Source organism: Chiloscyllium punctatum, chromosome 5 (assembly GCF_047496795.1).
Source record: "Chiloscyllium punctatum isolate Juve2018m chromosome 5, sChiPun1.3, whole genome shotgun sequence".
NCBI lineage: Eukaryota > Metazoa > Chordata > Chondrichthyes > Orectolobiformes > Hemiscylliidae > Chiloscyllium > Chiloscyllium punctatum.
In genome coordinates, this window is record NC_092743.1 from 97,427,348 (window position 1) to 97,447,185 (window position 19,838).

At 41.3% G+C, this 19,838-nt stretch overlaps 1 protein-coding gene across 1 annotated transcript in view; it reads right to left on the reverse strand.

Annotated features, from left to right (window-relative positions):
* Positions 1-19,838, reverse strand: part of ofcc1 (orofacial cleft 1 candidate 1) — a 306,357-nt gene that overhangs the window by 53,455 nt on the left and 233,064 nt on the right. Inside the window, exon 19 of the mRNA XM_072570820.1 lies at positions 18,847-19,006. Within this exon, the coding sequence (XP_072426921.1) occupies positions 18,847-19,006 (160 nt within the window). The remainder of the gene's footprint in view (positions 1-18,846; positions 19,007-19,838) is intronic.

The window sequence follows — 19,838 nt, forward strand, 5'->3', positions numbered from 1 at the left end:
CAGGCAAAAGATTAGTGCTAAGCTGAACAGTTTTGCCTATTCAGCACCTTCTCAGATCCCTGGCTGCACAATATTAAAAGTTTGAAGTGAAAGCTCCCAATGTTTTTGATAATGAAAAGCATATTTTCAGTACTGCTCCTTTCTACATTTTTTGGTTTTGTTTCAGTAGCAGTTTTCAAGTGACCTTGTCCCAATGCAAGCAGGCTGCAACTATCACAGGTGAACAATTGGACGCTTAATTGGCACCATCCTGTTGCTTGGAGTCGGATCTTTTTGGGCCTAAGATGACATCTGAATCACTCACTACACTGGTACCTTGCACTCCAACAAGCAGGCACCTACACTACCCTTGATCCCCCAACTTGATGCTTGCTGCCTTCCCGTGTGTTCATCCTAACTTTAAACTGTCCTCCAAAGCACATACAGTGTCAGTGTCAGAGCTTATAGTTATGACTGAGACTAAGTGATGGCATTTCTTTTTCATCATTGTGTTCCAAGTCTGAGATGTAACCTCAGCTTGCAGTTGTGCTAAGGCACAGGAATATTTTGAGTTGTGCCTGATAGGATGATAGGTGTGTGACATATGACAAGTGCGTGAGGCCAGTGGGGCAATTTGTGGAACACAGCGTTCAAAGATATATTTACTCACCTGGACCATCCATGTGAGATCATTAAACTTCTTACAGTACTCCATCTTAGGTCCTCACGACAGTAAGAGTCTACCTGGAGAGGCTTTGAATATTTCCTTCTCTGAATACTTCTCTGAATATTTTGAATATTTCCTGCGACAAGGTTGCAAGTGAGCCAGCAGCTAAAGTGAGCCAGTTAAACAGACGTCATAATCCCTGCAACAGCTTTGGATATTGTCACACTGTGTGTCCATTGTCTGATGCTTCATTTCCACACAAAATATTTACCTTGGGTCCCAAATCTCAATAAAAAATGGAGCCTGTGAAAAAGCTGTATCAAATAATTTGCACTTCAGCAAAAGACGAAATTAAAACGTGGAACAATTAGAATAGAGTGGGCTGAATCTTGTGCTTGTTTCTGGTTAAGTGTAAGATACTTCAGGTTTTTTAGAGGGATCCACGATGCAAGGCCCAGTGAGATTTCTCTCAGTTTCTTATCAATGCACCTCATTAACTAACTTCCCTACCTCATGGTGTATCTCACATTCAATTCTTCCCCAACCATCCCAGATGACATTCCCAGATATCTGCCAGCATCCCTGATACCTCTTCCATGTTTAAATACCCATTGTGCATCCAGACAAGCACTGGCATTCTGAAGCTGCCCTGCTCAGTGACAGGCAGAACCTGAACATGGTGCAGAAGGGCTAGATGATGTTCGATTCTGTGACAGAAACTGAAAGGTCCTTCTTAAGGAGGTGGTGCAGAGGACTCTGGCAGCAACTAGGTCAGTATTGTCTCAACATCGCAGAGGATTGGCCAACAGTGCTGCAAGAAGGGCAATAACCTCCTCTGCTCAGCCAGGGTAAAGTGGCACAGGATCTTGGCACACATTTTAGGTGCTCCTTCCTCACAAGGAGACAGGTTGGTGTCAGGAGGCACCCAGCTGGAGGGAGCACCACACTCAGGCCCCTCAAAAGTCTGATCTCCAGAGATGGCCTGGCCTTCCATCTCCACCCTGCCTGCCTCCTGTGACACTTGGATGTTCACACTAAGGAAGATTCACTGGGCTAGAAGACCCTCAGCATGTTGGACCAACTAGACACAACCACCGCACCCCCACTTCCCAGTCCGCCCTTGCCACCAACCCTTCCCTCCCCACAGTCACACAAACAAACCTCCAGGGCCAACAGGCTCTGCTGCAGAGCAGACCCCTTCCAGGCCAGCTACAGAACTAGGGGATGTACCAAAATGTAATGGGAGGTACGGAGAGAGAGAGAGAGAGAGAGGAGGGGAGTAGGGGGAGAGAGAGAGAGCGAGAGAGTGAGAGACAGAGAAAGAAAACCCATTGAGGTCACTATGGTGATGTAGATGACATTGCTTTGACATTAATTCTCATGTTTGTAAAAATCTTATTGCTTTGGCTCTACATCTGTTTGCTTGAGGGTCTCTGTAACCCCGAAAGCAACTGTGTTAGCATGATGCTTAACTTCATATCCAACCAGGACATACCATGAATTGATGTCCATGCTCAAGGGCTGCTGCAGATTTTTGAAGTATAGATGAACAATGTGCATTCTTGGCAAGGGGTCCTCTGACACCTTTGACCCTCCTCATTAGCATAGTTACTCTCTCGCTAGCCTCTGTGTCCAAAGGTGTCCAAAATGAGCAGGACCACAATGTCTGGGATGGAAGAGATGCAATGCATCAGGCTGGCCAGGAATTAGGAACTCTGCAGATTTATGTCCGGTACAGTGCGTGGGCGTGTGTGAAATGTTCTTTGCTGTAAAAGGGCCTCATATCATTGGGGCTGCAGACCCCCTCCCTCATGATTCACTTAACCCACCTACTCCAGCTTCTCCTCCGTATGTACTTCAAATGCAAAAGTGAATACTCTTCGGTCTTTGTACTCCATCTTCCACCTCTTATGTGTCAGTGAGGCCCTTAACGTCCTTATCCCTCCTTAATAGCCCCTTGCAATGTGCCCCATAGGCTTCACACCTCCCCAGCTGCCCATCCACCTGTCCTGCGCCTGCCTATTTTGCCCCAATTCCCACCAGCCCCTGGCATATGAAGTGGCATTCAATGGTCATTCACTGTCCCTACTTTGAAGCCAGGGCGTTCCTGACCCTGGGTGAATCCCCATTCCATCGATCCTTTACAATAGTACCCCTTACAAATATTATTGCCCCTATTTCACAATTCCCCCTACTTCCCATCCTCAGCCTACAGCCTCTAATCCTGAAGATGGATCTGGGTAGGACGTGGAGCTTCTATGATGGATTCAAAACCATGTTGACTATCCCTAATCATCCCTTGTCTCTCCAAATGCATATAAATATTATCTTTCAGAATCACTTCCAATGACTTACCCAGCAGTGAAGTCAGACTCTTAGGTCTGTTGTTCCTAGTAGGTTCCTTAATCCCTTAAACAAAGGCACAATAGTAGCCTCTCTCCAGCCATTCGGCAGCTCACCCATATTTATAGATGATACAAATATTTTTGGAAGGGGCCCTACAATTTTCTACTTGACTTCCCACAAAGTCCTGGGATAAACTAGATCAGGTCTGGAGATTTATCAACCTTTTATATTTTCTAAGACCTCCAGCACTAATACTTCTGTAATGTGACCCGTTTTCAAAATATCCATTTTTATTTCTAAGTTTTTTCTAACAACCCCCCCCCCCCCAATTTCTTTCTCCAGAGTAGAAACAAATTCAAAATATTCATTGAATATCTCTCCTATCCCCTCATGTTCAAGTCAAAGATGACCTCGACAATCTTTAAGGGGTCTCTCTCTCACTCTCACTCTCTCTCTCTGTTGTTCTCTTGCTCTTATGTACTTGTAAAATCTGTTTGGATTATCCTTAATGTTATTTGCCAGGACTAATTCATATTCTCTCCTTTATCCTCTCAATGGTTTTCCAAGATCACCTGTTTCAGGACTGCAAGCTGATTGATGTCTCTTTCTGAAAAAAATATTTCTCATTTTTCCTTGAAGCTTTAAATGATGATTTTTGAATCTTGCTTATGGTGAGTTCATTTCCATCTCATTATTAGCTATGTTGCCTCATTTATATGCAGTTCTCCTTTCCTGAGAAAGTAAGATGGCTGCCAATTCCTAACAATAAATTCAGAGTGATTACCTGGCACTAGCACCTCACTGCTTGCTTCTCTGGGCCTGCAAACAACTCTGTCCACACCATTACCTGCATGCTCCATGGACAATGTCTTTCCCTGCCCTTCCTTCATGCAAGTTGACAGCACTGAACAACCAGCCTCACTGCATCATCATGGCTGCTCTTGGGTCCAATTGTCACACCATTTCAGCCTTATAGGACTTCACTTTGGAGCAGAGGAAGATTTATGACTTGAATGCTTCATGCAAGGACACACATGCAACTCATGCATCAGCACGAAAAATGCTCTTTGCTTGCTTTCTTGGCACTGGCTCACTTCGCACTTACTTGGAGGTTGCTAGCCTATGTATCTTTTATTGCTGGTCAACAGAGAGACAGAGGCAGGCAGCTTGTAATGATTCAGAGAATTGAAAAGTAAAGGGGGCAAACACATAGCTACATAGCACTGGGCTATGGCAGTGCAAAACCTACAGCATATGCCAACAGCTAACACAGGACACGCACTGCGTGTGATTCAACCAAATGGCCATGTCTGACAGTCAGAGGGGAACAGTTCTTAATGAGGTCAATGGAGGTAGGGGGGAGGGGGGGGGGGGATCTCAGGCAGTCAAGCTGTACCACCACAGTCAAAGGAGTCCATCTGGCTCCAGGGCCCAGCACTGGCCAATACCAATCAGCTGCTTGGTTCAACCAGAGTCTGTGACCTGAGTCTTTGAAGTCCGGTGATTGGAACACCGCAAACTATGCAGGTCAAGTGCAACCACTCCATGGATTACTGATACATCAGTCAGGGTGTGTGGAGAGATCTGTCCAGAAACTAGATAGTTCTCAGTCAGGGCTATCCTGAAAGACAATCCTGGGGTTCGGGGCCTTCTCCAGAGGCAGTCCATGGAGCCTGAGGAAAGTGGGAGGCTCAAGTCTGGTGATGGGTTTCATTGGACAGGGTCAGTGAGGGAATGATTGTAGTGAAAAGGGACAATTCAAGATTGAAGAGTGCATTTTAATAGAGTATAGAAGGGGCTGAGAAGCTGTGAGGGAGGGGTGGTAATCTCACAAGTGACAGCCACTCTGATTTCAAAATGGGCAAGTGTATGGCCACCTTCCCAAAGGCAGGGGCTCAGGAAATGCATTGGGAATGTTAACAATTAACGAAAAGGATTTCATGGCAAAGGATGGAGGCTGAATGGTCATGTGCTCCCAACACAAAAGGGGACATAAAGGATGGGTGGGATGACTCTTGTTTATCTTGCAGGACCTGCAAGTCACTCAGAAAAACATGTAGCTGAAATCTTGACCACTTTACAACTGCACAGTAATAAGATGAAATAGATACAGAGAATACAGAATAATTTACAGATGTTTCTTTTCAGGATGGAGTATGATTATTTGAATATGAGATCAGCCAGGGGCACTGGCATTAATCCTGAATTCACTGAGTCAGTAATGCCACCCAGCTGGTATCAAATTGCAATTCTTTGGCAAAAATGAACTTCAAATGTTAAGGCCTCCAACACTATGATTGTTACCTAGCTTGCATCAATTGCCTCCGTGCCACGTCAGAAAAGCAAATCTAATCAGATGTTAATTTTAAAATCTCGCTTGGGTTTACCAATTCTACATCACATTTCATACCTCTTACTGGAAGACAACATGTCAGAGCTGCCACATTCACACACTGAACTGTAAGTTTGCAAGGACATGGTCCATTGTTTTCAAGCATGGCTTCTTTTTTCGGGAAGAGATGCTAACACAATGGATAAATGACATTGTGGTAGTTGTACTCTTCATAACAGGACCCAAAAAAGTGGGCGGGGGGGGGGGTTGGCGGATGCACAGGAAATTATGTTTTGACAGTAAATGTCTGAGGATGAAGATGAAGCATCAGGATATTGACCTACAGGGACATCCAAGGGACCCATAATAGAGCGACACACCTTCCTGTGTGAGAAACCAGACAGAACCTAATTGGAACACATTTCCAGGATGAATTAACTGAGCCTGGACAGGACTCTGCCTAGTCACCAGGTACCCCCAAAGTCACCAAGTGCCCTTTTACCTCATACTATCTGAACAGCCCATTCCCACACATTCCCCCATGTGGAGAATTCCCAAAGTGAACTTTGTTTCCAACTATCCTCTTGCCCTTTCAGCTTCAACAGTGTCTACCACAGACCTCTGCACTGCCTCTATGGAGGCCACAGTGGAAATCACTGCCAATTACATTGGCTTCCACATAGCTTACAACTATCTTTGGATGCTGTTCCACATACCACCGCTGCCTTACACCTGGAGTTTGACACCATTGATATCCCTGTCCATACATCAATGCCTCTGCTTTCATCACCTCCAGACTTTACTACCTTACCCCTTGACAATGACATGCACCCCCACACCCTCCTCAACAGTCAAAGCATGGAACACCCCCCCTCCCCCCCCAGGACAGTATTCACCCCAGACCTCTGAACCAACTTCAACAAGCAATCCTTAAACTTGACTGACCAGATACCTAAATGCCGTATGTGCAGCTCCATGACAAATGATATGCAATATCCCTGACTGCATATGAAGACTCTACAGGATTGACCACCTTCCAGATTTTGACTGGACAGATCCCCTGACTATGTGCAGACCATGTGGATTACTGGCTGTTGCCAATCCCCTGAAATGTATGTGGACTGTGCATGACTGTGACTGACGATACCAGGAATCCTGATTGACAGCTGTCCACCCCCTACCCATTCATCAAAGGACTAGCCCCCACCATTTTCCATCATGGCCATTTGGTTAGATAAAGGTGCAGTGTATTTGCCACACAGGCAGCTGCCACATGCTGTAAGTGTTAGGTTGGCATCTCAGTGTGCTGTCCAACAAGGTATCATCCCTCCAGACAGATCCACACTGATGAACATGATAAGCAGCATGTCTGGGTGTCTCTGCAAAAGGTCACCTCAGTAAAACAGTTCTGATAGCATCTGGCTCTGTCTGAAGCTCCCAATGTTCTAATAAGTATGGCATAGGATGCATGTGGCTGCTAATTACGACGGCACTAAGAAAATAAGCAAGCAGACTTAGATGCAGCCAAGTGCAATTGTGAGCTAGGTGCTTGCCCCTGTGGGCCAGGTAAAAACAATGACTGCAGATGCTGGACACCAGATCCTGGATTAGAGTGGTGCTGGAAAAGTACAGCAGTTCAGACAGCATCCAAGGAGCAGGAAAATCAACGTTTCGGGCAAAAGCCCTTCATCAGGAATACAGGCAGAGTGCCTGAAGGGTTGAGAGACAAATGAGAGGACCAGGTGGGCCAGGTGACTTTACAGCAGCCTTTCAAAGCTTAGTTGCCAATGTGCCCTGTAATGCAGGTCCACATATTTTCCTAATGTCCTGCAGGTGATTGGAGAGATGTCATGAGGAGACTATGGCGTTGGCAGTTATTGGATGCCAGGGTCCATGGTTGAAGCGTGCATGCAGCCGATGCCCATGAATCACACCCTGAGATGTTACTTTGTGTTGAGCAACTTGGATAACTCCTCAGCATCCAGCAATGAGTTGCAGTTGCCAGGTGTCCATTCTAATGTCCATGTGAAAAATTCTCAACTTCAAGTCTGATTGTGGCAGGTGATAGAACAGGAAGCTGCACATTAATGAGGCAAGAACTGCAGTTAATAAGATTATCAATAATGCAATAATCCCCCTTAGTAGGCAGCTCATTGCTCCCTAGTCACAATCTCAACGTGAAACCCAGAGCTTTGTCACAAGATGCAAGGAGTTGTTTCTAACATCAAGATAGGCCTCAGAGGACTTCTCTCATGTATTGTCATTACCCATGTCATTCTGGCACAAATTAGATTCTGCCCAACATGTGATGCTCCCACTGGACAATAACAAGATGTTATCATGCCATGGGCATGAGGGAGAGAGTACCTCTCCCCTAGATAGGGGTTCTAACATCAGCTTGCTGTAAGGATAGGTAGCCTGTGTAGCTTATTCTTATAGCAGCATCTATAATGACAAGTGATCAGCCAGGTATTGATGTAAAATAGCAATGCATTTATGAGTAGGAGCTCTTATTTGCAGTGAAGTGTCACCTTTGTGTCCTCAGAAGCTTTACTATCTCATTTCCCTCCCACTATGTCGATTGTGAAGGTTTAATCCTGGCAGCAATTGGGCTGGTATGCAGTTGGACTTTAAATATGGTGCTAGTGATGCAAGTCCCAGAAGATGCCCACACTGGTGAGTGCATAATATTGTGACCTTGGAGCCACAGAAAAACAGTACACCTATAATGAGGTAAGATAACTCATTAGGCTCACTGAGAGAAACCCTCAAAGAAATTCCCCAAAATTGACACTCAGTCAATTTGTGGTAAAATTCAAGCTCATGGGTTTTTTTTTCCATTATGTCCTTGTGATGTTGACAGGTCTACCAGGTACTGCATGAGGACTAAACATAAATCAATGCTCTGCAAGCAAACCTTTATGTTGTTGTTATAGTTGATAGACCAAGGGCAAAGTGTACTCAATTTAATTTTGAATTTAGTTCAATTTGACCACTGAAATTCAAATTGAAAGACTGTAGCGAAATTTATTCATATCAATAAAATGTGCATCATCTCTTTAATTTCATAATATTGGTTAAGAAATTGTAAACAATGAGATTTTTTGCGTTTGACAAACTTTGCAAGACTACAATTAATCAAGCCAATTGTAAACCATCCCAAGGCCATTGATCAAGCACTGGCAAGGTTGATTTTCCTAGATCAATGGAATAGTGCAATCTAACAGTTTCAGAAAACTACTAGATTGACTACTATATGGTGAACATTCAAAGAACCGAACAATAATATTCGTGGGAATTTTCTGAGAAAACGCATTTTACACTGTAGTACTAAACCATACTGATTAGGAAGGTCAGAGTGACAACCTAACTGCTGAATTAATCTGAAGCAAGCAACTTTGTGGAGAAGCATTGAAAACAAAAATTGCTGGAAGTCACAGGGTCAGGCAGCATCCGTGGAGAGACAGTATGCTAACGTTTTGAGTATAGACTGCGATTTCCAGAATATTTTGTTTTCAGTATGGATTCCAGCATCTACAGTGATTTGCTCCCTATACTGTGAGGAAGGTGATGGATTTAGTGGTCCACATATGAAAATTACTTTAAAATCAGTCAAGATGTTTAAGATATCATTAAAAAGGCAAATAGAATGGCATCCAAGGCAAAAATTAGAAAGTATTGATTCAATTCTACCTAAGTCTGATCAGACTTCTCATTGAATGTTGCATTCAGTATTTAACATTGAATCTCAGTGAAGGTTTTGAAAGGGTCACAATACAGGTTGACCAGGGTTTAAATGGTTAAATTATAAGTAGAGATTGCTGAAACTTAGCTTGAACGACTTCTTAAATATCTCACATGCATTCAAGATATTTAAGACTATAAAAATCTTCAAGAGTCAGGATAAAAAGTTGTTTCTAATGATGAAAAACACAAGACAAATCAGTATGATGCTAATATTAAGATGAAGGAGCAGACTCTGGAAGCATTTTTCACACAAAGATCAACACAAGCCTAGGATCACTCATCAAAAGAGCAATGGCATGATTAATTGAAATTTTCAAAACTGAAATTGGTATTTTTGTTAACTTTTGTTAAATTATTATGAATCTGGAGCCTATGTGGATAAACGGAGCTGAAGCAGAAATTAGCCATGATCTAAATGGGGCGGCACGGTGGCACAGTGGTTAGCACTGCTGCACCAGAGACCTGGGTTCAATTCCCGCCTCAGGCGACTGACTGTGTGGAGTTTGCACGTTCTCCCCGTGTCTGCGTGGGTTTCCTCCGGGTGCTCCAGTTTCCTCCCACAGTCCAAAAATGTGCAGGTCAGGTGAATTGGCCATGCTAAATTGCCCATAGTGTTAGGTAAGGGGTAAATGTAGGGGTATGGGTGGGTTGCGCTTCGGCGGGTCGGTGTGGACTTGTTGGGCTGAAGGGCCTGTTTCCACACTGTAAGTAATCTAATCTAAATGATTGGAAAATGTACAGGCTTGAGGGGCTGAGTAGCCTCCTACTATGCCCAGATTCAAAAATGTTAGAAAAGTAAGAGAGTTGAACATTCATTAACCCTTTTCATGCACCTTTTCATGTTGCTCCATGATTGTTCACTCTCCAGTCACTGTTGACCATGACACCAGAAGAAGCATTCCTATCTATCCATTTCTTTCAACCTTTTCAAGCTGTTTCTTTCTGTTCTGGATTCAGAAAGATGCAAATGTTTCACAATCTGTATACCTACCTAAACAACAAGCCGTGACTGCACTTACTTGCAGGCATTAGACCTCATAGCCTGAAGATCCAGGCCTGTATCGGTCCATCTTCTCTTCAACAGCTGAATAATGAATGGCATAATTTTATTCTCATTATAAAACAGAATTTAATCCAATTTGCCATGAGAAATCCCATGAAAGATTCACTATTATGGGAGGTTACCCCTATGAAAACTCTAACAGATATTCTGTAACCATGCAGCTTACTGACTATACAATCTTGCAAGGTACAAGAATGAGAACTGGAGTCTTGCTCTGGAGGGTAACTATGAAGCATGGTTGTTCCAATAAGATATCTGATAATGAATTTGCCTAACATTGCTTTTTGCTCCTCAGCTAGCCAGATAAACAAAAACATCTTTGAGGCAAATGCTATGTACCTAGTACAACAACTAGATGTTTTTTTAGATTAGATACCCTCCAGTGTGGAAACAGGCCCTTCAGTCAAACAAGTCTACAGCGACCCTCCAAAGAGTAACCCACCCCCCTCTGACTAATGTACCTAACAACCATGGCCAAATCACCTAACCTGCACATCTTTGGAATGTGGGAGGAAACCCATGCAGACACAGAGAGAATGTGCAAACTCCACACAGTCACCCACAGCTAGAATTGAACCTGGGACCCTAGGACTGTGAGGCAGCAATGCTAACCACTGAGCCACCATGCCACTCTCTGTAATACAAATCCGTTTAACCTGTTCTCAGTATTACAGGTACTGATTGGAACAACCAAATTTGATTTAAAGACAAGGAAGGAGTTGGAAGATTCCAACATTCCTTGACCACTGATGATAGCTAATACTTCACAGCACTATTTCAAAACCTCTGTAGTGAAAATCTTGTCAAACATTTTACTATTTACAGGTGTCCATTTTATGTTACGCACTTCTTTTTGTTGGTGCCTATGTCAATCTACTGCATGTTCATGTGCTCACATGCATTACAAACATGGTTAAATATATATGTGCATGTGAGCTTATGCATGTGCCTTTCTCTATTCATCTGTGTCACACAAAGGCAGCTTTGCGTTAACCTTTCTCATTGCAGTCAATGAACTAGCGGCTGCACATTAAGAAAGTAATGAGTCTACAGTGTAAACATTACAGGTCTCATTAAAACACAAAAAAAAACCTTCAATACATTTATCGCCATTTATGGATGACGCTCACAGTTTTTTTTTGCACTTCAATCACACCCGGCATTAATTTCCAAGGGAAAAAATAATTAGGATCTCACTTTTCAGAAGACTAGAGTGAAAATGTAAACAATGCTTCCCTCTGGGCGAGTGCTTTATCAATTTGACAGGTGCATTTGAATTTCCATGGGTGGGGGACATAATAGGTTATTTATGTGTCATTCTAACAGAACGTTCTGGTCGTCAAGATGGACAGCAGACTTCGCCCACATTAAATTCTACAACTAATCCCTTGATTTTGACCCCTGTCAGCCTCCTCAAATGTACTTCGCGGGGGGGATAAATAAACAGGCGCTCTGCAAACAAGGTTGGGACTCCCACTATTCCCTCTGCCTGCTTCTGGCCTGATTTAACATGGTGAAAAGGTAGACTATGGTGAAATCTGTTGCTGCAGCTTGCTGGGTATTAGGTGTTTTTTTGGGGGGGGGGGGGGGTGGGGAAGTAAAATTCCTTGCAAGAATTTCTGCACGATTTTTGAAAAAAAAAGGTAGCACCCATCATGGCAGCAAGCGAATGGCTGATAAGGGGAAACATTTCTTTCAGAAAAAGTGCGCAGTCTGTTAAAATGAAACAGTCAAACCGACCCTAATGGTTTCGATGGTAAAATGAACACAGTGCAGCAGCACTTAGGAGAATCTGCTCTGATTTTGTGAGAACGACAATATCATTCTGAAGCAGCCAGCAGATATTTAGACAGGCATCACTAGGCACCAATATTGTATATTTCAATTTAACACATTTGAAAGTCTGTTCAGCTGCTAGTTCTCATGGTTCATTATTTTCTGTTAAAAATAAGCATTCGCTTGAAGCCTGTTGATCGAAAAATGAAGAACGCAGAGAAGAAAACATAATTTCCAGTGCACTGACCCACTAGGCAATGTTAGCAGAACTAGCACATTTAGGCTGCATGGTTTTGCATATCATCGGGGCACAACATGAAATCAAAACTGGTAAGAAAAAATAAAACAAAGAAAGCAAATTTTGCCATTACAATTAAAGTAGACACACTGCACCACTTATGTTAAATCGGTTGGGCTGTATCATACTACATTGTCTAGATTAGAGTGGTGCTGGAAAAGCACAGCAGTTCAGGCAGCATCCGAGGAGCAGGAAAATCAATGTTTCGGGAAGGGCTTTTGCCTGAAACGTCGATTTACTGCTCCTCGGATGCTGCCTGAACTGTTGTGCTTTTCCAGCACCACTCTAATCTAGACTCTGGTTTCCAGCATCTGCAGTCATTGTTTTTAACCTTTCATACTCCAGCTAGTTGTGAAGTTTACATTTTTGCTTTATTTACTTCTTTGTATTTCACACATTGCTTTGCGTTTTACAACAATGTGCTCTGAGCACTCTTTGTTTCATCTGCCTTTGTCTCGCCTCTCCAAGCCTTCTCAGGAAACAGAAGCTACTTTTGCAGCAAAAAAAGTGTGCAGCTACCTGCCTTGTGACTCGCCTCTTGTGAAACTGAGCAAATGGAAACAGACTAAGTAGGTCAAAAAAGCAATGTATCCCTTGTTACTCATGTTGACGGGCTTAATAAATGACTGAACTACTGCAAAATATTGGCACTCTGAATTTGAAAAAAATGCACAGCAAGAAAAAGGAAGCTTCTTCAACATTAGCTTTGCTTGAAGAACCCCTGTATTCGTAAAGATGTCATTATATACCAATACGGTTCCTTATTCATTTTAATTAATGCAAGCAACTTGGTCAGTTCCAACAATAAAGATGTTTCTGATTTGTGTTGAGGCTCATGTTTCATTCCATCATTTTTATTTTAAAATGGTGTCCACAGATGGTACAATTTGGCAATCATATAAAAGAAATCCACCTGAAACTGTGGTCTTAGTGAGATCTAAAGTGACATATGTGAGGATAGTGGGATAACCCCAATAATCAGTTTCTTGCTTCCTCATTCCACACCAAGTAAAAAGAAAATTCTCTGCAGAAATAATGCACATGGATACAATTCTGCGTTAAGACAGATTACATGGGATGGGGCAGATATGAATACAATGCCAGTTCAGAATCAGGGTGAAGAACTGCTTATGTGAGAATGACAAGAACCACAAGTAGTTACTCTTCATTAGGAAGCCAATCTGTGCCATCTAACTGATGACAGATTTGCTATAAGAATGGTTGCAAACCACCTTGGATTTCAAATGCTTGCCTGTGGTCACAAATTATCTGGATGTGAAGAAAAAACTGTTTGGCTGAGCAAACTTTGATGTGGCACTTACAGATTTCTGTTGTGAAAACATCTTGAGGGCAATCAAGTGCTATTAACACATGTCAGCGAAGCTTCATATAAATTACTACAAAAATTATAGATAACCACACAGCTTTTCCATCACTGTCCAAATATTCCTGAAAAATAGTTTGCATATCCATCTAAGCATTATAGAAATGTAGAATCCTCATTTCCACCAACCCCCTTCTCAATTTTTACAGGGACAATAATCACAGAGATGACATGAGACAATTAATTAGATCCATCTGCATGACTGCTTTTAAATAATTAATGTGTTCATTATGAACTTGAATTGATTGGTATACTTTACCTGGAACAAAACATTCAGTATTACACCTGTATTGTACTGAGGCCACTACCTCTGGCTGTGAACGAAAATGATACACTTTCCTATCCTGGCATTAATCAAGGAACATAACATGAATCACATTTGCTCCTTTATTTTAATTGCAAGGACACATTATGAATACAGTGTCTGAAATGTATTTTTAATGAAAAATACTACATCTTGACCTAATCATATCAACCTTATTCCACCTAATTAAGGATGCAAAAATCATTACAGTTGCAAAATATTAGTTTCAGCTCCATCAAGCTGCTAGCCTCTCCTTCATGAATATAAATTTTTTTATTCCATGATAAATAGTTAATGAGGTAAAAATGACAAAATTTGCATGTAGGCAAATTAGTTTAATAGGAAGATGACTTGTTTGACTGGAGAAAGTGACCTTATCCCTGGCAAAAAAAAATGGCTAAAACAATTATGAACAGAAGGCACAACTCTTTGTAGCCAAATGAACAATGCTATATCTCAGCGTTGCTGAAAAGACTGAAATGAAATAAAATTGCATTTTCATCATAATGCCAGAAGTATTTAAATTCTAATATATTTTAGCAGTCTGCTGGCAGCAAATTAAAGCTAAAATAAAGCATGTTATGACAATGAGCCATTCACGTCCTCAACATATGATAAGCAAAGCAGCTTTTACCACAGGATTTATTGCCACAGAATTGCATTTATTGCCTAATCAACGGTCCATTGTCGCTCCCCCACAGAAAAAAACAAAAATATTCAGAAACCCACAGCTCAACTACCTGTCTTCGTCATTTCTACTTTTCTCTTTAAAACAAGCAAATGAGATCATTTAAAAGTCCAAGGAAATTATATTTTGTTTCTTCTGCTACTCTCTGTCAGAAACCTGTACGCATCATAAATGGATCGATTCAGCTTTTGGAGAGGATGCACCATCAGCCCCAGGGAGTCTTGGCAAAGTAAAAGACTATGGTTTGGCTTTAATGTGTATCATTTCGATTATTTAAAATAAATGCCACAATACTTCAAAGCTGCTCCCTTTCTAATACAAGTTTAATTTGAGTGTAAGCTTGCAGGTCTTAATAAAATCAAAATATGAGTAATTCTTAAATGGCACTATGTAACTATAAATTCATTATTAAATACATTTGTCTGAATGAACTAATTTTCTAATTGTTGAACATCTTTTTATCTCTTATCTTAGAGAAGCAGGACAGTAATTTCCAAGAATTTCTTTTCGATACTTGGCTTTTTCATTCTTTTTCCCCAGTATGCCTCAAACGAAAGCTTCCCACAGCCAAACAACCTCTGCCACTCAATTGAAAGGGGATGATCTGGACTATGCACTGGTACACTTTAGCACTGAAGTCTTTCTATAATAATTGAAGGTGCACTTACAGTCTACTAACTGCCTCCTATCCTACAATGGCTCACATGTCGCATTATATTGTGGTTCATCATTCAGCAAATCAAGTGAGGACTGGCAAAATATACTCCTAGACAGGCCCATTACCATCTGGGCACACTGCGTGCTCTCCTCAGTTGCTTAATGGAAGGGCACAAACAGCACAGCAAATAGCTTTCAAGTCTCTAGTTGTGTATATCTCCATATATCAAAGGGCATTTTGAAAGTTACTACATGCTTTGATATTTTCCATATGGACTTCTGCAATTTATAAGTGTCAGGGTGAGAGAAAATCTCAATTTTCTAAAAGTTAAAAAGCATTGCAGCTATAGAAATAATGTGGTGAATCATTTAACGCGTAACTTATTTCTGTGTAAAATGTAGTCGCTAATAGCTTCTAAATCACTCCAGAAGCATGCTTTTGAAAATATGCATTTTGTTCTTCTTTCACTTTGAATTCTAATCTTGCTTTTAACATCCTCCAGTGCATTTTCTTCTATTTTATTCTACCCACCTTCAAGGCGAGTTATTTTCTCTGCTAAATCAGCACATGTCATATCAAATGATGAGATCAGATTTGTAAAGGCTCCCCTCTTGAAACCTGCCAGTTACAGAGGCACCTTGTAGTATTCACAACTCACTGTTACTGAAAGTAAGGCACATAGGAGTCACTAGCATATGGAAAGAATAGTACTATTATGCAGTGAGGCAGCAAAAATGCAGCAACATGCAGCCTTGAAGAAGGTATCACATTACAGCCTGACAAACCATTGGTGTTGGGGGAACCTTATTCGTTAAGAAAGAAGAGGGATGATTAAAAAAGCAAATTACTTTGGTCAAGCTGCCAAAAAAAGAACAGGGTTATTAATGGAGGTCCAAGATTATTGGCGAGGTTACTGTTACCATTCACTAATTCTGAAACACTGCATTACTTCATTCGTACATAAAGTAAACAGGGATTATGATACAGACTTTTAGATGTATGATCATTGAATTGGTGGGTATTAAATTGAGGAACATTTTACATTGTAATAATTTTGATACTTTTCATAATTAAAATTAATGGTGATTGCTTTCAAATACTGTATCTTAGCATCAGACCTTGTATTTGTCAAATGACTTTCACACATATTTGATTTCAAATAGTTATAGCGATAAAATATATTTATCTGTTTATAGCGAAAAACACAAACTCTTCATGTACATTGTCAATACAGCATAAACAAATTCTAGATAAAATTCTGCAAACTCAAAACCATGACCAGAAAATGGACAATAAGTATAGATAAACATAGCATCTATCTATTTCCAGAATTAAAACTCCTTTCGTCGCTTCTGTAAATTTTAAAAAAGGACCGAACTTTAATTTATTATAATATATAAATCTGGTTGTAACACAATTATTTTCTCCATGGGGCAAGGTTCTGGTTTGATTGTGGGGCTTAATCGGATGCTGTATATTAAACTGCCACTTTAGATAGAAACTTGGCTGATGCTGCACTGAACTTCGCAAAGGACAGACCATCTGCATTACAAAGAATAAGAGGCAATAACGTTTTGATATGATGTCACTGATTAACAAAATAAATTACAACAAAATCAGAAAAATAGAATCTGAGCTGTTAAGTAAGATTTTAAGCTATTACTGATGAGGGCATTAGAAGTGAATGGCTTCCTCTTGCATTGAGTTTTTCATGATTCTACCATGTTTAAAAGCAGCACATTCTCGAGACTCTTTTATAAAACCATGAATTAAAATTGTGCCCTGTGTTATTAGTAACAAGGAATATGACATTGATTCCACTTTAAGAAGTAAGGCCTGGATGTATACAACCTTTCGTAACCTCAGAACATTCCAAAATGCTTTACAGTTAACCAAGCACTTTTGTAGTGAATGTTGCATTGTAGGAAACATTAAATGAGTTTTAAACTTTGATTAAACTGCAGAGGAATTTCATTTGAACATATTTGTCACTAAAATGGCATAGCATGATTTCATAATTGAAATGACAGCATGAATTGACTTCTTGAATATTTTACCTGAAGTCCTTTCTTAGTTATCCACTGTCATAATCTTTGTTCTGGATTTTCTATAATAAACTTTCCTGAGGTAATGGCGAATTAAATGAAAGTTGGTAGAGTTTGGGGCTTGCTAAAGTTACATTGACCTTCTCCAAAGGCAAGGTCAGTAGTGCTTGTTCAGGTGATCCTACGAATCAAATATGCCCCACAGAAAGCCATCTCCAATGCCAGGTCTTGTAGCCAAGAGCTGGAAATGTGTTGCTGGAAAAGCGCAGCAGGTCAGGCAGCATCCAAGGAACAGGATAATCAATGTTTCGGGCATCAGCCCTTCTTCAGGAATGAGGTATTTGAGGTCGGGGTGGAAAGTGTTGGTAAAGTAGATGAACTGTTCAACCTCTTCGTGGGAGCACGAGGCTGCGCCGATACGGTCATCGATGTAGCGGAGGAAAAGGTGGGGGAGTGGTGCCAGTGTAGCTGCGGAAGATGGACTGTTCCACATATCCTACGAAGAGGCAGGCATAGCTGGGGCCCATGCGGGTGCCCATGGCTACTCCTTTGGTTTGGAGGAAGTGGGAGGATTGGAAAGAGAAGTTGTTCAGGGTGAGGACCAGTTCAGTCAGTCGAAGTAGGGTGTCGGTGGAAGGGTACTGGTTGGTATGGCGGGAAAAGAGATATTTGAGGTCGGGGTGGAAAGTGTTGGTAAAGTGGATGAACTGTTCAACCTCCTCATGGGAGCACGAGGCAGCGCCGATACAGTCATCGATGTAGCGGAGGAAAAGGTGAGGACCAGTTCAGTCAGTCGAAGGAGGGTGTCAGTGGAAGGGTACTGGTTGGTACGGCGGGAAGAAGGGCTGAAGAAGGGCTGATGCCTGAAACGTCGATTCTCCTGTTCCTTGGGATGCTGCCTGACCTGCTACGCTTTTCCAGCAATACATTTTCAGCTCTGATCTCCAGCATCTACAGTCCTCACTTTCTCCTTGTAGTCAAGAGAGTTGGTCAACAAAACTCCTTCATAAATACCACTGAGACTTTTGGTCTAAGCAAACCCTCTCTTTCAGCAATCTGATCTGAGCACCCATTTCAGTTTAGCTGCTGACTTAATAACCTATGGTCTGACTGTCCAGGTGTCCTGAATTGTCAGTGAGTACAGTGCGCTTTCAATGAAAGAGCTTGCCCAGTGCAGCCAGTATTACATTCGACATGTGCCCCACGTTAAATATTTTTTATAAAACCAGCAGATTTCAGCTGAGATTCACAATCGAATGAGTCGAGTATCGAATGTATAGACTCTGGCATTGATATTCACGTAGATGTGCTGTGATTTATTGAGGTGCTTCTTTAGTGAATTTCTACCTAAGGTTTAGGAGGGATGTTGAGATGTTGTGAAGTTGCAGATTCATCTTAATACCTGGTTTAGTACAATAGAGAGATATGTTCCTAGGGTATGTTGATTACCTGATGAACTTAGACTGGGGGCAGGTATCTGTGTTATTCTCTAATGAAAAGTCCATTTTACTGCGAAGTTTCAATGAGATAAAGTGCTTCCCGCTGGTATGCTCACTTACCTTCCTTCTTTCACCATTGATCCCCCTCCATTGCTCCGCCTTTTTCATGATGTAGTTCAGCTCTTGATTTGACAGCTCCAAATCCAGAGGAACAAAAAATCTCTCCTCAGTGCTGTGCAGTCGGTAGAAGATATCTAGAAACCTCCCTCTATTGTGCAGCCTTCAGAGTGGTGAAAATACAGTAAAGGTTATCAGCCTAACATCTTTCTGTTGAATATTATTCTCTCTAACAAGCTAAGCTCAGTTTCAACACTCAACTCTGCATTCAGCAGAGCAATGGCCTAAGAGCTGGACAATATTTAAAATGTAAGGAAATAATTCTATTCAGCCAAAGTTATTTTCACGTTGTGCTGTGGCAGCCTAGCAGGGATGAGTATCATTTTGTTTTTAAAATGTGAGTATGAAATCAATGCAATGTTTAAAACTGTGCATTGTACCTCTTTAATATGTAATTAAAATGAGGATAGCAGCACAGCCCATCTATGCATAGCCCCCGAGGCATTTTTTTTAGAAATAGGTCATACAGTATGTCACAAGTTCTACCAACAGCCAATAAGAAACAGCAGCTTCTGAAGCCAAGACGCTTCAGTGGCCTACATTTGTAACAATTCGCTGCACTGTGAGTGGCAGAAACCATTATTTTTGGCTCATGTTTTAATATTGGTCACTTAGTTAAAGCAGATATTATGCAGCAACGGTGTGATATTGATATTAATGGGAAAATGACTGGCTTCAGCTGTAATGCCAGCGACCTGATATTAAAAGAATGCGTACATTCAAACATTGGAGCTCAGAAGTATTGTGTATCTCATCTAGATGTTTTAAGATGGGTGTTTTTTAAAATCTTATTTTGTGTGTCTTTTTTATCAATCCTCTGCATGCGTCAGCCTACTTGTCCCACTACTTGGTGAGGACAAATAGAGTTAAGGACTTTATTCTGGAACTCATCCTTAATTAAGATGTTGTTAAGTTGTTTTAGGAAACCATTTTTG